The sequence below is a fragment of the Oreochromis aureus genome, linkage group 3 (assembly GCF_013358895.1).
Source record: "Oreochromis aureus strain Israel breed Guangdong linkage group 3, ZZ_aureus, whole genome shotgun sequence".
Classification (NCBI taxonomy): Eukaryota; Metazoa; Chordata; class Actinopteri; order Cichliformes; family Cichlidae; genus Oreochromis; species Oreochromis aureus.
In genome coordinates this window covers 13,038,796-13,060,222 of record NC_052944.1, presented here as the reverse complement: position 1 = coordinate 13,060,222, position 21,427 = coordinate 13,038,796, and the positions used below count along the sequence as shown (strand labels likewise).

The window sequence follows — 21,427 nt, the reverse complement described above, 5'->3', positions numbered from 1 at the left end:
CCTATAGTTTCCTTTACCTGGTGTTCGGCTTCCTGGGACCTTCATGTAGAGCTGGACGCTGTTCATGCCTAAGATGGTGTGTCCGACATGGGTCAGCATGTTTCCGCTGGATGACACGCGCATAAATGCTGGAAGCTTCTGCAGCTCCTGAAGCTGAGGCTTCCACCTGAGCAGAGAGACAAAAGATTTGAATGCCATCCTCTTAGGTAATGTACAATTATTAGCTGCACAAAGACACAAAGAGTTGTTTTAGGCTACTCACCTCTTGGGATCAGAGAGATCAATGTTGGTGCCAAATTTAATGATTTTCCCAACTGGTTTCTGCTCACCACTAAAGAAGATATTGAAGCATTAGTACAAATGACAAAACCCTGATGTGCCTCCAAAAAAGCTGGGTTAAATGTTTCATAGAAAAGTACACTTACTTGCAAGTTTCTTTAGAGCTGTCTTTGTTGGGAGTCTCAGAACTGTTGGGTGGCTTCTTCTCATCATCTTCATCATCCTCTTCATCACTGCCTTTCTCCTCCTGAAAACACAGACAACAAGTTTATAAGACAAATGCAGACACATGACAGTCCAGACCGTCTGGCGTAAAACATGAATGGGGTAATGGAGCACTCCATGTTGCATAACTCTTGCTGTATTGTTAAACCTCTGGGATCATGTTCCAAGCTGCTGTTTCAAACCTGCTCTTAACAGTTCAGGAAAAAAAAGAAAGAATATGAGCTCGTTCAACTTCTGCTCATAAAATGAAAGACTTAGTTTCAACACTGTTGGATCTCTTTTAGATGCTTCCACAGTTATTAGAACTGAAGTTTGAACTGGAACTAAAGCCACTGCTTTATTAATAACAAACCACCCTGTCACTCAGACTCTATCTATTAATGGTATCTTTTATGCATACATTCAGTTATATTGAGGGCTGTAATTAGCATATATTGGTTATGGTCACAGAGAAAACATGTTCTACATCCACACTGACACGACTTATTTTTTGCTCCACCACCTATTTTAAACTTTAGGATTACCATATAAAGCTAACAATTTTAATTTCTGTAAATAGCACTGGATCAAAAAATACCTGGAGAGACTCCTGGAAGCTGGAGGCCTGGTACTGGGCGTACTTGGCGATGGTGGTGTGGGAGCGGCTGCTCTCACAGGGCCACGTCTGGCCCGTGCCACTAGGGTCCCAGTTCTCGTCGGCAGGTTGCTGCACTTGAGTCCTCACCTCCACCATCTGATCTGCATTGGCTTCCACCAGGGATTTTGTTGAAAAGAGCCCAAGGTCTGAAAAGGTAATGGGAAAATTAGGTACAAGTTTTCCAAATCCTGTTTCTCTTCTTCATAAAATTTGGGAGAGTCTACTTGCATGTTGTTTCATTATATTTGTTTACACATAAGCCACTGTGAACTTACTGAGTCGCAAAGATCCAGCTAGTCCTCGGATGACAGTAACAGGATTCTTGGAGTCAGTACAGAACTGCAGGAGGACAGGGGAGAAGGCATCCCTCTTGCTTTCCAACTGCAAAGAAGAACATTACCGCGTTACAAAATCTCTTTTTATGCATAATTAAATCACAGGTATCGCTCAGTAGCGCGAGTGTTGTTGGTGTATTGTCTATAGATCTCTTCATGTTGTTTTAAACAATGTATACTTAAGTGATAAAACACTGAAATTCCAGAATTTCCCCAATTTGCCTTTGTTGCTTGCTGTTCTGTATGTTGGGAAAACCCATGTGAAGTCTTTGGCCACCACAGAATTTGTGTACAGTAGGTGTGTGTTAGAAACGTAGTGACGTACATAGATGCTGGGTGTAGGAGGGTTGAGTTTCTCCCTGGGAATTGGTTCCTCTCTGCTTATGATGGGTTTCACAGAGAAGGCTGGCAGTAAGTAGGATTCTTTAAACTTCCCTTTGAGTCTGGCTGCCCTACAACAGGAAAAAAAGGCAAAGGTTAACAGATGCAAACATGAAGGCACCAATCATTTCTCTAACAGTTCATTCCAAAACTGTTACTTGCTAATTTAGCTTCATTTGAATACTTGTGAGACATTACATGACATAAATCTTTAGTTTGCACTTACTTGCAGGATCGGATAATCTCACTTGCAGTGTTCTTGATGCTAATGTCCTTCAGCGGAATCCTTTTTTCCTCCACCTCTGAGGCAATGAACGTCTCCCTGTCGCCGCTCTCCACTTTGATCAGCCGAATCTTGAGCTCTTTTGGTGGCCCATCCGACAACGCCTTCAATTTCATTAAATCTGTAGAACCTAACGAAGATCCAGATTCGCCTTTTTTGTGCTCAGAAGATCTTTCTCCCGTACTTGAGGTCCATTCTCTACGCTCGCCTTCGCTTGTGGAGCTGGTACCGGATGCTTCCTTGCATTTCCTTTTTTCAGTTTCATAGAGACCAAAGGTTTTCTCTGAGCCCTCCTTTCTCTGGAGATTGAGATCACTTAGGATTCTGCGATCTTTCTCTTTATGGCTTTTGCCATCTTTGTGCCGCTTGTGGCTGGAACTGGAATGGGTGGATGAAGAAGAATCTTTCTTGTCTCTATGCTTTTTCTTTTCCTTTCTATCTTCGTGCTTTCTGCTGCTGCTATGACCGTGCTTTCTCTTCTTTTCTTTGTCCCTCTGTCTGTCTCGGCTTCTGCCTTTCTCTCGGTGTTCCCTTACTTTCTCGGGTTTGTGTCTGTTCCCCATTTGACCTTGGCTGTCATGTTTTTCGTAGGAGCTCTTGTAATGGAGTGACTGTCGGCTAAGCATGACCTCACAGCTCTTGCCCAACTCTGCCAAAGAAGATTCAGAGATGGTTGTCAACTCTTGCTCCTCCTTCATCGGCCTAATAGGCTTTATCGTAGGAATGCTTTTCTTTTTAATAAAGGTGATGCCTTCCTCTGAGTCCCCTTCATCTGTCCAGACATCCGAGTCCTCTAATTTCAGTTTCTTATCTTCCAGTAGAGAACGAGGAGAGGACTTTATGGGTGGGACAGCAGGGCTGAATGGTGGGTTTGTTGAATCTGATGTTGGAGAACTGCTTTGCTGCTGGCAGCAGATATCAGGGCCCAGTGACAGCGAAGAGGAATATTTGACCCCAACCAGAGCTGATGGAGGAGGTCTCCCAAAAGGCCCGCCACGGTAGGCATACTTCTGGCTCTCTAGGACAGTTGCTAGAGACTTGAACATGCTATTAACACCCGTCTGATGAAGGTGGGGTCTTTGGGGTGGCGGAGAACAAGATGGGGCCTCGGAATCCTCTTCATCTTCGTCCTCATCAGGGTCACTTTTAATCTGTTCAGGGAGACCGTAAAGTTTAGCCAAGTCACTGTGACGGTAATTGGTGTTCCCTATTCCCATTGGCATGTCCACGTGCCGTTTGGGATTATTTGGAGAAGGTTTAAGATAGTCCTCATCGTCCTCATTGAGAGAAGATGTTCGGCTGCAAGGTGATGCCAGAGAGCCTTGGCGGCTGAGCACAGGAGGACTGGCGTTGGATCGGTCTTCGTGACTGGGCTGATGTTTGGTCGCTGGAACCAAGTCTGGGGCGCAAAGATAGTTCTTGCTGGGCTCAGCACTGGGAGAAAAGGTGTCAATGAGACCTGCGGGCCCATTCTTTTCACTGTTATACATCTCCTCTTCCTTTTTGATGGATTCATCCAGCATGGCCATAATGTTAGCCAGACCATCGGGAAGCAGCGTGGACTCTGAGGACTCCTCCTCAAACTGAGCGCTGTCAGAGTCGGCAACTTCCAAACCGCCTCTGGTCATCTGCTTGTTGAGGATTCCCCCGGTGGAGGTGGAGGACAGAGGTGGGAGGTTTTCTCTAGAAAAGGCGTGATACAGCTTCGGGGGCTCTCTTAGTGCCACCGTGGGGAGAGAGTGTTGGCTGCTGTCTCTCTCCCTGGTTGGGTCTTTGGATTGGCTGGGTGCAGCTTGCATCGCCGGGGGCTTGTTGGGGTATACCGGCTGGTTCATCCCTGAGGTATTGTTTGTTGAAGAAGGACTGAATGTCAATCCGCCATTGTTACTCCACATCTCCCTCTGCCTTTGCTTTTCTCTGGCATAGTCTGTCTGAGGTGTAAGCGGAGGCGGCCGCAGCCTTTCGACATGAGCGGCAACAACGGCAGCGGCGGGTGTCTGGCCTGATTGGCAGGGGAGTACACCACCACGGCTTAGCCAGGGGTATGGAGGAGAAGCCTGAGCACTGGGTGGAGATGGACCTGAAGGAGATGCAGTGACAGAAGAGAGGGGAGGAGGTGGGGGCACCGGGGAGGTGTTTTCACAGAGTAGCCTTTCTAGATTTTCGATAGCAGCCTGTTCTTTTCCTTTTGCGCTGCACAGTTTGTCGTCTCTGTTTCTCTCCATCCTTTTTTTCTCTTCCTCTTTTCTCTCTAGCTCTTTTTGTTTTTTCTTTTCTTCCTCCTCCCATTCCAGCTCTCTTTTCTTTCTCTCCTGCTCGTGCCTTTCTGCTTCCCTCCTCCTTTTCTCCTCCTCCTGCTGCTTCTCCCACTCCCTCCTTTTCCTTTCCTCTTCTTGCTTCTCCCACTCTCTCCTCTTCCTTTCCTTCTCCCATTCTCTCCTTTTCCTTTCCTCTTCTTGCTTCTCCCACTCTCTCCTCTTCCTCTCTTTCTCCAGTCGCTCCACTTCTATTCTCCGTCTCTCCTCTTCTTTCCTTCTCTCCTGCTCCTGCCTCTCTTGTTCTCTTCTCCTGTTCTCCTCCTCCTGCTTCTCCAGCTCTCTTTTCCTCTCCTCTTCCTTCTTTTCCAGCTCTATCCTCTTCCTCTCCTCCTCCTGTTTTTGTCTCATTTCCCATTCCCTCTTTTCTCTCTCTTTTTCTCTTCTTTTTCTTTCTTGCTCCTCTCTCTCTAGCTTCCTCCTTTCCTCAGCCTGCATGTGTCCCTCTAGCTCAGCATCGAGTTTGTCGAGAGCCTCTTCGATGGATTGAGGGACAGAGGTTGGAGTTTGCGGATGAGAGAACATCTGTTTGGAGGGGAGGGCTGGGCTGGATGGTTGAGGAGCAGAGCTGACGGTGGAGTGAGAAACCGGGCAGTAAGTTGGAGAGTTGGAAAGCGGACTTGAAACTGTGCTTGTAATCACACTGTCCCCTGCCCTGTTTTGCCCTGAGGAGAACAGAGAAGATGAGGAGGAAAATGGAGGTTTTTCCAGTTGAGCCTGAGCATAGTACGCCATTTTCCCCTTCATATGCTGGGACTTGGTAGCTCCGTGTTGGTGAGACTGATTTGCGGTGGGAGCTGGGCCTCGATGATTGCCTGGCTGCTGCAGAGCATCCCTGTGAGATTTGGAGTTAATGACGGCACTGGTAGGGGTTTGTGGGGCTGGTTCCCTTCCTCCTTGCCAACGGTTACTAGTACTGTCATTGTTCACAGAGCAGCCAGCAGGGGGAGATGTGGCCACTGCGGAGGAAGCAGCCATAGCAACTCTATTAGAGCCGCTGCCGTTGCTATGGCGGCTGACAGAGCAGGGGGTCTGGGACATAGGAGGGTTGGTTGTGATGACAGGTGTTCGAGTAGGTGGCAGGGGAGGGCTGACGTGATGTTGATGCCGGGAGGAACCTGGATGCCGACTATCCACGACCTGATTGTGGCTCTGCTGGCACTGAGGTAGCAGCCCTGGAGGCCTGTAGCTGCCCGACTCCTGAAGACAAAGAATTTTTCAGTCACTTAATATAATAGTGATCAAAAAACAACTGTGTTAACAGCTGATGTGGCTGCGTTGTGCTGCTGCCCTTTATTAAAGGAACTCATTCTTGCAGCATGGTTCAAATGAGGCTGCACCTGAATAACTTGAACTCACCAGGGAGTGATTGCTGGGCGTGCTCTGATATCTCCAGGCCTCATGTGGACCGCTTTGCTGTTGCTGAGGTACTGAGGTGCTGCTGGCTTGAGGCGGTGGAGGAGGAGGACCCTGGTGGACCAGCCCTGGATGAGGCTGGAAGTGGCTGTAAGGCACACAGCTGCTGCTGTTGTTGCTGCCGGTCGCAGAAACGTTTGCTGGTGATGACTGGGCATGTCGGTGATGATCTCTGTCTCCCCTGGTTGGAGTTGATGCTGTGTGAGAGGTAGCTTGGCTGCCACCTTGGCCCCCAATGAGAGGGCCTCTCTGCATCTGAGGACCACGAGTCTCTTTAGCTTGGCATGGCGGAGCACTCTCCGGTTTGGAGCCAGGACTGGGGTAGGAGGAGTGAGGGGACCGATGGTTTACAGCCTGAGGTTGTAACTTGTCTTTCTGAATCTTAGGAGCACATCCCTGGTTGTAGCTTCCCGGAGGGGAGTTGGGTAAAGGAGCGAGGTTGGAAGGGGCCAAAGATGCAGGAGAGGACCTCTGGGTGTAGCTGCCCATACCTTGTTTGTTGTTTTCCTGTTGAGCCACAAAACAAGAGAAGAAGAAAACGAAAAACAGGACAATGAGAATAATATACAAAGGGCCAAACCAAGTTTACCAAGATGGGCTAAAAAAAAAGTAGACAGTGCAGAGATTTTGTTCCTGCTCAGACCTGGAACTCATGTGATTGTGGGTTCTTGCGCTCTGAGGTTTGTGGCTGCCAGGGAACACTGCTGTCCTTGTGAATGGGGTTCCAGAAGGCGGGCTTTGGAGGGTGGTGCTGAGCAGACGACTGCTGCTGTGGCAAAGATTGGCCAGCACCAGAGAAACGTTGTAGCCCAGGGTGAGATACCTGTACAGGGGAAAGCACATTACAATATTTTACTACTCAAAGATCTGAGGAGGGGAAAAAAAGAACCGAGGTTACAAATTGACACTGATTGAGGCTGATTTTAATATTTGTGACTGTCCAATACCTGATCTGAACTCTTTTTCCTTTTGCTGGGGCTGGGACACTCCTCTGCTGTAGACTGTGAGGGCGTGTGCAGCGATGGTGAAGGCGTGTGTTGGATAACAGAGTGTTCACCCAGCGGAGGGCCTGGTCGCTTCAGCTGACCTCCTTGCATCTTTCCTGGGTATGGCCTCTGCTGTGCACAGAAAAAAGAAAAAGATCTTAGTTGCTGCTGATGAAGACAACTAGTGCAACTATTGCAGTGTCAGTCCAAAGAATCCCTTTATCAAAATATTCAGAGCAAAATCCAGGAGGGAAAAGTGGCTTTGAGTGGAACTGGTGTTTTATTGGTCTGAACAGGGAGTGCTGGGTGTTTTTGTCGATGATGAAACATGATCCTAACCAATTAGAGAGTTCCTACCTGGTGCACCTGAGCCCACATGTCATCTCCCAGCAAAGGTGGACCCCGGGGAACATTCGGCTCCTGAGGACCCCCAAACTAAAATAGACAGAAAACCAACAAAAGAAAGTGTTTAGAGTGATTTATTGTTCATCAGCAGAGAATCATTTAACCTCAGTGCAAAAGGCTGACATGGAATAACACTGCAGCACTGTTCTTACTTTCAGCATGTGGTTTGGCCCCCTGGAGGGGAAATGGGGGTTAGGTGGAGGTCCGCCGCTGCCCCCGTAGCCTCCATTATGGAGACGGAGCGAGAGGTCATTGGGCAGGGGCATGACCGGATGTCCTCGAGGAGGAAGGTGGGAATCATATAGCTGGCTAATTTCCCACGCTCTGTGATGAGGTGGAGGATGAAGATGGTGGGGAGGTCTCTGCTGCTCCCTCTGCAGAGGTGGTAACATTGGCTGTGGGAGATCGAGCTTCTCGCTTCCTCGCATCGGCCTGGAGTATAAAACACACAAATGATTAGAAACATTTGAATGACATCACAATTTTAACTCCTCTTGTAGCTTTCTCTAAATCTATTGCATTTTAAAAGTAGTTGTGCCACCCATGTCTTTGTTCATGACTTACCCATTACTGAAATATTTGCTGTGATGGTTTAATCCACCCATAGGTCCAGGAGGTAGATGGGGAAGTAGCTGGTGTTGGTTCATTGTAGGTGAACACCTGATGAGGAACAGAGACGGGATACAAAGTTACTGAGCGCCTTTAACTTGAATTCTATTAGCAGGATTAACCTGATGAATCAATGCAACCAAAGAGGTTTTGCAAAAATATGGTGGTGTGTTGTCATGACTACATACCTGGCAGGTGGCTGCCAGGCGCGGCCGCCCACGGGAGGCCATGGCCCCCGGTTGAGTTCGTCCAGAGGGAAGGAATCCCGTGTGCCTCGCCCGCCAAACTGCTCTACTGGGTGATGCATCCAGCCTGCATGTTTAGTTGTACAGTCACACAATTAACACACAGATACGCTCATAGAGAGAAAACAGAAAAACATCTTTGGATGAAGAGCAGCTGCCGTACTTTACGATGCAGATTTTACAAATAACTGGTCCAGTCATTATGTTTTAATTTTCATAAAAAAAACTTCATAGTTTTTAGTTCTCGTGGCGGATTTGTGACAGATCCATCAAATTCCTTGCTGCATAAACAAAAGTACTTACCAGACTAGCTGTATCTGTGAAGCCCTCCACTGCAGCTCAGAGAGGGCCTCACTCCAACACTGAGAATATGTGGAGGTCTGACACCTCTATCTTCAGCACCAGGAGCCTAAAAGTCAACTGCCTGCAGAAAGAAAGGACCAAGAGAATCATTATGAGAGGGGAGTCAGAGACTTTAAAAACAGAAAAACCCATCAGGTCTTTTATTTTATTGTGTGGACAAGCTGGTGTGTGTGTTTGGAAGTAAGTGAATGAGAGAGATGGACAGCTTCCCAGCATCTCCTCTGCTTCTGTCAAGAACATTTCCTGAAGAATGTTACATTTATAACTTGTCTGATGACGGCTGCTATGCATAACTCAGCCTGTAGGAGGCAGCAGTAAACTAGTCGGTGTGGAATCTGATTATTTCTGAAGCCCAGATGGCTCAGCAGGGAGCTCACCTCTGAGGACAGACCTGGGGTTACTGTAATCCTTACCATGAGCCTCCTGATAGCCAGAGACAGAGGGAAAGACTAAGAGTGAGAGGCTTTGGTCTCACGCCAACTGTGTGATGTTGGACGCGACGCAAGTGGAAGCGGTCCAAGTGTGCAAGCTGCACAGTGATGGCAGGCCTGTGCTGTTTTAGTGCATGAGAGAGAGAATAGTGCGCTCTCTTTTAAGTGGATGATTGTGTGTGTACTGCAGTTGTGTGTGTGTATATGCGTGCGCCCAGTGGATACACTAAGGTTTAATCTCATTACGGCAGGCGTGATGAAGAGGAAGAGGGGGGGCAGCGGCAACAGACGGTCTGAACAGGATGGGAAGGATAGATTAAGGAGAAGAGGGAAGGGATGGAGGGAGGGAGGTGGAGTGCAGAGTGGGAATGGTGCCACGAAAACACCCACGCACCTTCCCACAAACACACAAATGACACAAAGGAGATGGTTGAGGGGAAAACACATGAAAGAAGCTGAGAGACAACTCTCTCTCCCCCTCCCTGCTTTCAGAAACACCGGACACACACGGCACAAAAGACCGAAGGTGTCGGGATGAAAAGAAGAAGTGTGTGTTTCAAAGCACAGAGATTCAATACTGACAACAAAAGAGACCCGAGACAAAACCTGAGAGGGAGGTTTAAACCTGCACGTTCATGACCGCCGTTAGAAACTAGGCTAACTAAATATCTACATGTAACATGTTAAGTAGTTAAAAATCCCCCATTCTGTCATCCATTTAACACGAGATTAAAAGGTTAATCTTTCAAGAACAATACCCAGATTCATCTTTATCATTATATTCAATATAATATCAATGTAATATAAGACATATATGTAAATAATACATTTAAGGTGGATATTTCTGTCCCTGTCTGGGCCTAACATAAGTACAGAGATGTTTTATAAACTGCAGTGCTATGACTGAAATGTGCTGCATAAGTCATCACTGGGAGAGTAACAGACATGCACACGAGGGTTATGATTCATTTGCCTTGCTCAGCATAGCACTCTTCCACTAGTTTTTCCAGAATTAGCTCTGGACGTACGCAGTACTTCCTCCCACCAGTTCATCTTCCCTTCCTTTTCTTCCTCCCACTAACACTGGATCACGGGCTCTATATAAAGCCCAGCAGAGGATACTTCAAACACTGTACACTTTTAGCTCGCGAGGAGGGTTGCTGTTCACTGACACATGAACACCACCCTCAAGGGGCGAGGGATCACGATCCGCCAGACGCCGCTGCTATGTGAAGATAGGCCGGCGTTAACTGTCAGGACTGCACTCGACATGCTTTAAAGGAAAGTGATACAAACACTCACGCTGTGCGCACCTTTAGAGTAGCACCGAGTTATTGATTCACAGTTGTGTTAAGTCTCAGCTTCAGCTGCCAATCATTTCTTCCGGGGTCTCCTCAATCCTGAAACACAGAGAAGGGAAAAATGTCAGCATGTCAGGGAGAAAAACAACAACAACAACACGACCAGGGTAAACAACACTCTGAGTTAGTGTCTCAGTCTCAAAGCACGAGACTGAGTCAAGGTTCTCTCAGCATCGACTGAGAAGCTCTTTACCCCGCCGCTTCTCTCTTTTGCTTCAGTGCATCATTGCCACCTGCATCATCCTCATTCTTCCTCACCGTTCAGGTGATGCATGGCAGAGTGATAAAATGGGAGTGAAGAACTCTTGCTCATTCACTCGTGCTGGCAAGTAAGAGGCCCGTCTAACTCTAACAGCAAAAGCCCATAAACTCAGTCAACCATCACATGGAAAACATAGCACTGGCAAAATGTAATAAAACTGCATTGTGGTGAAAGTAGAAAGGTTTAAATTAGAAGAAAGACAAACAAAAATACAGCTAGAGATCATCTGTGACTTCTTTTGAGAGCAAATGGGGACACGGTGGCCAGGTTGTAATTACTACTTTTATAGAGGGTGTGTGTGTGACCAAACAGCCATCTACCCTGGCTATCACATTGCTACTCAGCAGCACAGTGTTAGAAACTCAGTACTCTGTAATGAGATCGTACACACAGGCGGTAGAAACTTGTTCAAGAGCAGCTCGGGTTCTATCAGATTATACCAAAGCGATGAAATGTGGTTATAGCACCTATGGGTAAGAGTATGGTGTAGGAGAGGAGAAGCAGTGAGAGTGAGCGTGAGCATTACACAGGTTATTTTTTTGGGGAACCCCCGATGACTCAGCTCGCCTGGAAGATGGCTTACCCCAAACCGCTGGGCCTGAAACTCCGCCCCTCTGGGACACCACTTACAGTCAGGTGACCGGGGGCGTTTCTGCACCACTGCAGAAGTAACAACAGTGGGAATTTCTCTGACCGTGTGATGTCATTTCTGCTTCCTTAGAAGAGTGACGCCTGGGTGATCAGTACGTGAGTGCACGTTCAGATAAATACGCAGGATGTGCCGATGAGATGTTCGGTAGGGGGTTTCGTGGCCGAGAGAATGATCAAACTAGTAAACCGCAACTTCAGGAGAAATGATGAGGAAAATTCTACGAAAATGTTCAGACTGATTAATCCGTAACCGGTTCACCCAAATGGAACGTTCTGCTGCCGAAGAAGCCAAAGAAAGACAGGAAGTACTTCAAGTTTAAATTTAAACCTTCAAACGCTGCAGGTGTTAGTGCGATTGCTACTTGCTTTCAATTTTATTTTGCTCTAACCACAGCAAACAAAAACTACTGCGGTATCTACGGTAAAAGAAGTGAAAGCACTTTGAGAACATCTGCATCTGTCATACACAGCTGATAAAACTATCCCTCATGACATAATTTATTGCTCAATCAAAAATCCCCTCCAGAGTACATCTTGTGGAAGTGGAATCCCCCCCGCCCCCCACCCCCCGACCATCAAAGAGGTGTTCCTGTCAACGCCCTGGTTATCGTAGGAAAGTTAGTTAATGTCCCCGAAACAGCAGCCCAGGGGTCGAGCGGGAACAGAACAACGCTGTGCCGTCGGCCGTCAGACAACCATTACACCCAGGAAGTCAGACAGTTAATGAAACGTCTCTCTGTGGGATCTGACAAGCGAAGTAATTTCATGGCACAGCCCAAAGTCACATGCTTGTGGCTGTGCACAGGGAAGCCTGCTTCGTCGCCAATGAGCGCTAAGGGGAACAAACAGTTTAAATTAAATCATTACATGAGATCCGTCTCTGTGCCATAGCCTGCCATTTATTCACAGTCATCCCTTTCTGCCTCTGTCCCAGACAACCGCGGTGAGGCCGTGAGAAAAAACGAAAAAAGACGCCGGTGACGACGTCCACTGCAAAAATATTCATCTGTGTGACACTTTAGAGTCTACTTGTTTGCAGACTTGTTTGTCTGAGGAAAGCACACGAGGCTGCTGGAACAGGAATATGAGCAATGACCAAGGACGAGGGCTTGACGAGGTAAAAGCAGGCAGCTGGAGAGCATTTTACTGTCTGAGTAAATTCACTGCAGAGCCATTCTGATAAGAAATGACCAGATAAAACTGGGAGAAGTGGCAGATAATAGAAAAAAACGAGTTAGAAAAGAGCTCTGGCAGCAGTTAGTCTCCCATCAAGCATGGCGGCAAGGCCATGCATGGTCTTCTCTCTCTTCTTGTTCCTTCCTCCCGCAGCTTTACTCCACTTGGCCATTACATAATCAGTCCCAGATAGAGATCGTGTTCTGGAGGAAACACCGTGCATTTCTCTCTCTCTCTCTCTCACACACACATAGCCCCTGCATCCGTCCTCCTCTGCCCCGTTGCCAGGATTCCTGTGTCTACATGTACGTGTGTATTTATTTGTTTGTGCGTGCACTAACGTCAGTGCATGCTGTTCCAAGATGATGATGATGTGGGCTAACTTTATCACGTCTGCATCTTTACACACACACAGAATTAGAAGATGATGTGCCAGCCAGCGCACACAAGGCAGTGCAGTTCAGCTGAGGACACGGCAAAGCAAACAGTTTCTGCAGAAAAACAGAAGGAGCTGACCTTCGGACAGTTCACAACAACAACACACACACACACACACACACACAACTCTTGACTGAGAAAACACTGCGCTGAGCAGACCCTTAACCTACTCCCTCATTCACTTAAGCCTGTGCAGAGCAAGGGGGTTTAACAATTCAGGTAAAGCTCACATTTGCTTTCCTCCGTCTCATTCCAGCTTGTGTGCGTACTCCCACACATCTGCTCGACATTGAGGCCGTGACAGAGAGACCGTAGGAGCATCTGTGGAGGCAAAGTCTTCATATTTAAACTGTGTTGGCTTGAAGTTGCTTCCAGTTTAAACATTTAGAAAACAACAGGGACAATCATCAGGTTAGCAGCAACCACAAACGAATCATTATCTCGTTCTGGCTGTCAGTGGTCAGCCTGTCAGTTTGTTGTTCGGCTCCTCAACGCTACTTTTTCCATTAATTTTGGTGGTCTTGACAACCGCCCTGACCTCATTCAGGAGATGAGAGATGATTACAGTTTGACTAGGTTTTTGTCTCTTGGTGGAAAAAGAAGCACAAATTGCAACAGGAGTGTGTAGGTGGGAAAAAAAGAAAAGAAAGGAAGGAAGAAAACAAGAGGTCCTTTTATTTTCCTGTGACATCCGGGCTGTGACTGACAACTTACGACTGAGTTACAGTGGTACACAAATCATACAAAAGAGACCAGTTGCACTTGTGTGTAAGTGACGTTTAAAGAAAAGAGGAAGAGAGCTCTAAGGGGAGAGGAAACTGTCGTCACGACCACAGGAAGTGGGCCTCCCTGAGGGGGCGTGTGTATAAATGTGTGAGGGAGAAAAATCGAGCTTTGGGGAAGGGTTTTGGTTCTTTTTAAAAACCATGAGGCTTCCTGTTAAAAAGATAACTCGGAGCGTTTTAGAGTGTGTGCAATAAATGACTGTCTTCTGTGACTAATACGAGCCTCTGCAGATGTGAAATAAGCAGGGTCAGCTCGCCACTGCAGGTTCCTAAAAATACACCTCAGACACACAGTCATCCTGTGCGACGGCACGTGTGTCCAACTCATGACTCACACCAGCCACTTCAACAAAAACAAGCGACATAACTGACTTCAAAAGAGATTTACTCTGATCTGCTGCTCAAGTGAAAAGCCTGATCGCGCTCTCAGGCTTCTGGTAAAAGTGACAAACAGGTGATGGGAGAATGGGCGTCTGTGTCACTTGTACTTTTCGGCTTCTTTTTCACAGAAACTCTAGAGTTTCAGAGGAAACTACAGACTTCTGTGCATGTCGGCGGAGAATCGGAAAAAAAAACAAGAAACACCAAAAAAAAGAGGGATGACTCAACACCTCTGAAGGACAAAGCCGAAATCTTAGAAGCGACGGCGGCTCGATTCTCGCACATGAGCAACCTCAGAAGTCCCCCAACTTCTCTTTCTGCTTCTCTTGAGTGAGGCTTTTCCATAACCAGTGTAAGAAAAGCTCTGGACAAACACAACTGCACGTTTGAAAAAAGTCTAAAAAATCCCCCCCCCCATACGCTGCTCTCTCATTCTCCAGGTACGTCTAGTCCACATCCAGGGCTGACACACTCAAACACACAGACGCTCAGAAATACACTAAACAAGACTAGAGACTGCTTCCTTGGCAACAGTCACCAGGGGAACTGGCTGCGTCTTAACCAACAGTTATTGAAGTAAGCTGGAGAGTCTGACATAGACAGACGGGGTTTATGAGAGGACTTTACGAATCAACATGTTTCCTGAAACACAAGGCAGACTTGACCTCACACCATCCCCTTCCTCTTCCTCACTGGACTCACTGGCAGTCTGTGTGCGTGAATAACACTCAGCAATGCGTGTGTGCATGTGTATTCATATCCTTATGGGGACCAAAATCCCAGTTCCCACGAGTTTGAAGGCATTTTTGAGACTCAAAATGTGGTTTTAGTGCCAGGGTTATGGTTAGAGTAAGTGGCATTATGTCAATTAGATGTCCCAGCAAGACATGAATACCCGACATGTATGTGTGTGTGAGAGAGAGAGAGTTATAGCAAATCAGAGATAATGACAGCATGTGTGCAGATGGTCAGCACGCCGTTGTTTTTACAGTGGGTGTAATTACGATCATTTTGACTTTATCAGAACAACCGTGACACAGGCAGGGCAGCTTTGTTATGACGTTTGTTCGTTTAGACCAGAGAACATCCAAGGCCTGTTTATAGATTCTCCAAATACCACAGCTGCTGATCTTGTAGGGGTTTTTTCCCCTTCATGAATCTCCCTACTCACCGGCTGACTTATCAGCTATTCTCCCAGCGTGGCGGACGTGGGTAAATGCAGTCACAGGAGGTGAGGCGAGGTACCAAAGGAAGGAAGAAAATTCTTTCCAAGTTGTGAGAGCCTGTTTAACTTTAGCTATGAGTCACACACACACACACACACACACTGTAGGTTCAAACACAGCCCTTCCACTGTGGCATCATCGCTGATGGCAAACGGCCAGAGATAACAGAAACTGAACTCAGAGAGAAAACTTTCTCCTCACTCTCACTGGCTTCAAAATAGTAGTAGAACAGGAACACCCCCTTTCTCCCCCTTTTCAGTTCACTCCTTAAGATTGCAAAATGTATTAAACAGAGGATCTATTTTTTTCCAAGTGCCCTCAGATCACATCACAGCGTAATATAAATGTCCGGTACAGCAAATGATCGATGTCCATGGTTTGTGTGTGGCCGGTGACATACCAGAGCCCCGCTGGTTTGTAGAAACTAATGAGAAAGAAGTAGCAGGGATAATGAATTCATCCATACACGCTTCTGTGATGCCATATTTCAAAAGCTAAAAAGCCAATTATTGTCCATAAAATGCATTTAGAAAGTTCATATGCCACTGGCATGTGCATGCAAGTTCAGTTGTGTCTATTCCAGTCTTTTGCTGTTTTACTGCCAATTATTGTAATTTTGCCTCATTTAAAGCTCATATTTTATCTGACTCTTTTCACCAAATTGATTTTTTCAGCTCTCTTTCATACCCGACAGACATGCATAATAACTTTTACCATATGCTGGACCCTACAGAACACAATATGGTTGTTGTTTTTGGGCCCCCGCTGCCAATTTTGGCAGACCTTGATCCACAGCAGTCTGTCTCTGAAGGCATAGTGGAATTCCACACTTGCCTGACTAAGATATTGCCTCCAGCTGGTCCCCCGGCAAAGTCTTAAAGCCCTTCTTCCTTCAGTCAGTAAATCCTTATCAGCGTGCACTTTTTAAAAACGCTGCATGGACAGACGATCAGCTCATGCACTGAAAATTAGCTCTGTGCAAAAAACCCCCCCGCTGCTATATGTGATGTCATCATGTTTATTACATAGAGGGGGTGGGTGGGGTCAGTTGAGGTGAACAGGATGCCTTCCTTTAAACGTTGAAATGAAACGATGGGCAAATTCCTCGACTGGTTTCCCAACAAGTGTGTCAGCCAGCACATGGAGCAAGTCCAGATTTAATCGGCTGAACTGTTGGGGTGTGTTTGACAAACTGATCATCGGCAGAGGAGATGCTGTTCTGAAAACACACACACAAACCCCTCTCTCACCTCCTCTTTTACTTTTTACTCCACCTCTCTCGTTCTGCGTTGCTCTCTGAAAGAGAAACTGCACCCTTTACTGGAATGGTTTCAACGTTGTGGTGTCACACAGATGCTTTGCTGCCACATTCGATCACTGACCTCAACAGTTTCACTCTGAAACACTTGCAACTTGATTATATTCGTTTTGTGTAACGGGTGACAAAAAATGGTTGATGCGCAGCACCCACCATGTGACACAGACACACACGCTGAGAGCTCTTGTTTGATCAGTGTTAACTGGCAGGAGTAGCTGAGTAATCACTTCAAGCCAGCCTACTGACCCATTTTGAATGCCAGGCACATATACAAAGGAAAAAAATCATAGTGAACTAGTTACATCTGTATCAGGGTTATGTATGGAGAAAAGGGAGAGTGCTGTGGGTGGGACTGGGTGAAAAGCTCTAATAATTTGCTCTTCTTACTGAGGTTTTAATGACTCAACCACTGCTGTTGAGCCAACAGCTTTCTTTCCACTGTCACGTCTGTTTCCTGACGCGTGTATATCGCTTTAATAATCGTCCATGTTCGTCATCAAGTCATAGTAAAATGGGCGGCGATTGTTCATTCACACATACACACGCACTCCTGTTGAGATCACTGGAGAAAGGGGGCGGGGCTTAAGCTGAAGCAGCAGCACACAGTCGGCGCAGCGTGTCAGAAGCGAGGTGGAGCTTTAACTTTCTTTTACTACCCCGACATGAAAAGGTGAGACAAAACACGCTGCCGTTTCCATGCCAATCGATCTGATCGATCGGAAGTGAACCTTCAAAGGGATTCGTTTTTGTTTTCTCAGCGATCCCCTGCCAGCACGCTCCTCTTCTTTCTGATCTCCCCTCGTTTATTGCGGGCAATAAAATGACAAATGAGCGACATGACCAGCCACAAATTCTCACCAACTGCCTTCTCCCGACTAAAAAAAAAGTGTGTAAAGTCTGTGGGTGGTGATGCAATAGCTCATTATGATACTTCAAACGCTTACAACCACTCCTCCAAACGAGTTAACTGGGTCGTTATTGTATATGTAAGGCGGCCAAGGCGCACGTATACGCACGGGTCAGACGCAGAGAGACTTTAGTGGACTATCTGACCCTGAAACTCAGACTTAAAGGTCAGCACCCATCCCCTCAAAAAAAAAAAAAAAAAAAAAAGCAGAGGTGATGCAAATCACTTCCTTTCAATCCAGCTCTTTGTGTGCGTAACTATGACTGGAGGGTGATTTTGGGGGTTGGGGGAGGCAGCTATCCGACCTCGGTGATCCTGCCCACCCCCCTCTCCTACACACAGACACACAATGGCGTGAGATCTCATTACACAAGCAGTTTTCTGTCCTCTAACTCCCCTTCCCCTTTTCCAGCCACGGCATGATCATGAGTTTTCAAGGCAACGCGAAACGGAACTAGGACCGTGGTCGCGTTGCCGTGGATGGAGCTGTCATCACACACTGTCGGCACGCACAGACTAGCTTCAGGACAAAAGTTGGGGAACTAGGTTTCGTGTTAAGTACAAACAAACAAAACAAAACAACAACAAAAAATCCGCAGATTCACATCTAATCACCAATTTAGCAGAAATAAGCCCACGTGCGCCGAATAATTAACCGGGTCCGGTAAAGACGCTCAAACGCGAATATGATGAAAACAATTCGGCGAACTGAGACCCAGCCTACACGCGTGGGATTAAAGGGAGCCACCTGTGGTTGAGAAAAACACAGCGAAATTCCCCCACCTCATCGATTACACACGATCGACGGTTCCACTCAGCCAGTTCCGATAATGCGCTCATTGTTCCGAATCAATCAATCGATCAGTAATCGAACATGACAGCACGGCTATGGTATCGCCCAGTGATGCTACACGAGGCCATTTCATAGTAAACTTTCTTTTCACCCCCCAAAACCCACCCTCATTACAACCAAAACAAAGTCGCCTGGACTTTTAAATCCCCCCTCCTCCTCCCACCATCCCCGGCACTCACCGGTCACAGTAGAGCTTCCAACAGTCGCAACAGAAGGCAAATGAAATGTTGAATGAAAAATGAATGAAGTATCCGGGTCCTCGCTGTCAGTCACAGCAGCCTTTTACACTCGCTGTGTTTGGAAGTTTAGAGCTCCGAGTGTGCATAGAAACTCGAGCAGCCGGCAGAGCGCAGAGCAGCTACAGTCCTATAATCCCTGTCGGTCTCTGTCGTTTCCTTTCCCAATAAAAAACAGAACAAAAAAAAAAAAAAAAACGAAACTTGAGCCTCCTGACAGCAGGAGAGCGTCTCCGGTGTCCGTGATGGGCTCGTTCAGATATTTTACTCCGTGTCTGATGGCTGTCTCTGCTGTCAAGCCCCAGCTCCGCTCGCACGGCTCTCCGTGTTTCTCTCCGCGTCAAAGAAGCTCTCTCACAGAAGCTGACGGGCAGAGATCGTATTGCGCTGAGCAGTGTTTAAAGAGAACGTGACGTCAATCCCCGCCCCCGGAATCCCAGGGTAAGCTCGCGTTAGATCCGACTGCCGGTACCGGGCCCGTTTATTTCTCTTTGTACCTTTTTATTTTTAACTCTGGAGGGTTTTTTTCTTCAGGCAGACTCGTGACCAGCGCTTGGACTCCAGCACAGCCAGCAGCTATTTCTCTGCCTCGGTCTATTTCTGGACGAGGAAGCGCCCCTCACTACATATTACCCACAGGAAGACAGAGACTATTGCAGTGTTATAGTCTGAGCATATTTTTGCTTCTGACTTGGATTTCTTATACATCCATAATAAGAAAAATACTGGCCTCACAGATCCACTACTGAAATGATACCGGAATGGTTTCTTCTCTTTGGGCATCTTGCACATTGTTACAGTGAGAACAGACAGTCTGTCACGTTAGACTCAACAGTTTTCTAAAATGATGCAGCCTGCCCTCAACCTGACTAGAATACACTATTTATTAATAACACAGTTACAAAGATGGTAAACATGTAATAAGTGCTCAGTAAACTTTAAATTAGTGGCATTTGGTTCTGATTTTATGGATGTATTTACTGGAGGTGTCCATATTCTACATCTTGCTTGTACCAGGTTAGATCCCTTCTTTTTCCTTCAAAGCTGCTGCAAACTGCAACCTCAGTTTCCTGTTCCAGCTGACAGGAGTGGCAACCAGTGTGGTCTTCTGCTGCTGTAGGCCATCAGCTTCAAGTTTCAATGTGTTGTGCATTCAAAGATGCTCTTCTGCACACCTTGCTCGTAGAAAGTGATCTATTGTTGCCTTCCTGTCAGCTCTAAGCAGTCTGGCCATTCTCCTCTAATTTCAGGCATCAAATGAGGCATTTTCACACAGAGAAGTGAAGCTCACTGGCAGGGGCGGAGGTAAAAAAGTTTTCTTGGGGTGGCATGGAAATCAAATGGGGTGGCAAAATCAAAGCCTTTTAAAAAACCCACATATGCAGGTATTGCATATAGTTAAAATGATTCAAATGAAGTATACACATTTCATATAAATATAGCCTATAACTTAATTATTTTCTGTAGCCCACATAATTATACATTTAAGTTATAAAATCCGGAAAGCTACACAACATGGGGCGGTTCATTTACAAACACAAGCCTAACTTCAGTTTCACACTTTTTTGTTAGAAAAAATCAAATTGTTACGTGCTTAAATTTACACAGAATGACAGAAATCTGCACTGTCATGAACAAAAATTTAAACCTAATTTTTCACGATTTGTTGGGTCATTAAAATTTAACAAGTGGTGTATACTTTGAAGTTCAAACTTTCAACACAAGCTGAAAAAGAGACTCAGCCTGGCTGCAGGGTGTTGCTGTTTCAGTTTAAATCAGTCATGTGATTTGCAGGTGTAGTGTGTCTGTTGACCCCAGAGGGTTAATAACACTCACCTTCAATGCATTTCCAGAGTGTGACAACCAACAACCTGTATGACATCTGAAATGCCCATGGTGCTGATTCAAAATGTGCTCTGGCACAATCATAGGCATCGGTTGTTACTGAAAACAAGAAGTAAAGCCAGGCCACGCTATGGGCTGAACCATTTGTTAATGGTGGAGGTGCAGTAACACTATGCAATATATTCAGTTTTAGAATTTATATTCAGTGTTAACTGTAGCTAGGCTCAAAGTGTTAATGCTATATTATTATAATAAACACCACTGTCATATGCAAAACTAGGGTGGCACTAGGGGTGGGAAGATATCATTTTAGGGTGGCACATTCCACTCCTCTAGATCCGCTCCTGCTCACTGGGTATTTGCTCTTTTTCAGACTATTCTCTGTACTTTGGGTATGTGGTAGATCAGTAGTTTGTAAAGCGGTCAGAGCAGCCCGTCTGGCACTAACAATTGCATTTTTTAACCATCTACTTCATAGATATGTTAGATGTGCAGAGTGTTTTATGGCTCAATAATATAGAACTACTGTATTTTTATTTGTTGAAACATAGCTATGAGAGCTTTGCCAACATATAAAACCTTGACTTATGAGTTTAATATATTTCTTGGTTGTGCCTACTAGATGACAGTAATTTGACTGTGTGCACAGACAGTACAAGAATTATATGCCACGTGCTCAAAGGTAGCCAAACAAGACTTTGAAAACTACAAACGGGTCTCTCCAAGGCCGGAAACATTTGTTCCAGCCATTCCTTGCCAAAGCAACCATCCTGTTCTCTATAATAATGCCAAAGAGCCACACTGGTACAACCAACAGTATGCATCACAAACCCAACAAACACACACAGGTTATATTTAGAAAGCACTGCCTCAGCAGGATAACAGGAGGCAAAATTAGTTGCCGCAGGGAGGACGGGAGTGTGTCATGGATGATGCTAAGACGATGACTTATGGATACACGCGCACACAGTTTATTTATGGTCAGAACAATTCTAAAAGGAGGACAGACTACAAACAAGCAATAAACAAACAATAAAATCGGAACATTGTGAAACCACTCCTAGCGTTGGTGCAAATC

At 46.2% G+C, this 21,427-nt stretch overlaps 1 protein-coding gene across 6 annotated transcripts in view; it reads right to left on the bottom strand.

The window, feature by feature from the left end:
• The window catches only part of kdm6ba (lysine (K)-specific demethylase 6B, a), a 107,165-nt gene that overhangs the window by 3,286 nt on the left and 82,452 nt on the right, over positions 1 to 21,427 (bottom strand). For 2 of the 6 annotated variants that reach the window (XM_039609384.1, XM_039609383.1), the window contains 16 exons: positions 10,224 to 10,310; positions 8,420 to 8,540; positions 8,060 to 8,183; positions 7,827 to 7,922; positions 7,415 to 7,694; positions 7,215 to 7,292; positions 6,819 to 6,989; positions 6,515 to 6,694; positions 5,815 to 6,378; positions 2,084 to 5,655; positions 1,802 to 1,928; positions 1,417 to 1,522; positions 1,082 to 1,287; positions 426 to 526; positions 263 to 331; positions 18 to 166 (listed from right to left, as the gene is read on the bottom strand). In XM_039609384.1, the coding sequence (XP_039465318.1) occupies positions 18 to 166; positions 263 to 331; positions 426 to 526; positions 1,082 to 1,287; positions 1,417 to 1,522; positions 1,802 to 1,928; positions 2,084 to 5,655; positions 5,815 to 6,378; positions 6,515 to 6,694; positions 6,819 to 6,989; positions 7,215 to 7,292; positions 7,415 to 7,694; positions 7,827 to 7,922; positions 8,060 to 8,178 (5,818 nt within the window). In that variant the 5' untranslated portion in view covers positions 8,179 to 8,183; positions 8,420 to 8,540; positions 10,224 to 10,310. Of the gene's footprint in view, positions 1 to 17; positions 167 to 262; positions 332 to 425; positions 527 to 1,081; positions 1,288 to 1,416; positions 1,523 to 1,801; positions 1,929 to 2,083; positions 5,656 to 5,814; positions 6,379 to 6,514; positions 6,695 to 6,818; positions 6,990 to 7,214; positions 7,293 to 7,414; positions 7,695 to 7,826; positions 7,923 to 8,059; positions 8,184 to 8,419; positions 8,541 to 10,212; positions 10,311 to 18,447; positions 18,871 to 21,427 lie in introns of those variants that run through there. The other 4 variants (XM_039609387.1, XM_039609386.1, XM_039609385.1 and 1 more) reach the window with 4 other exon arrangements.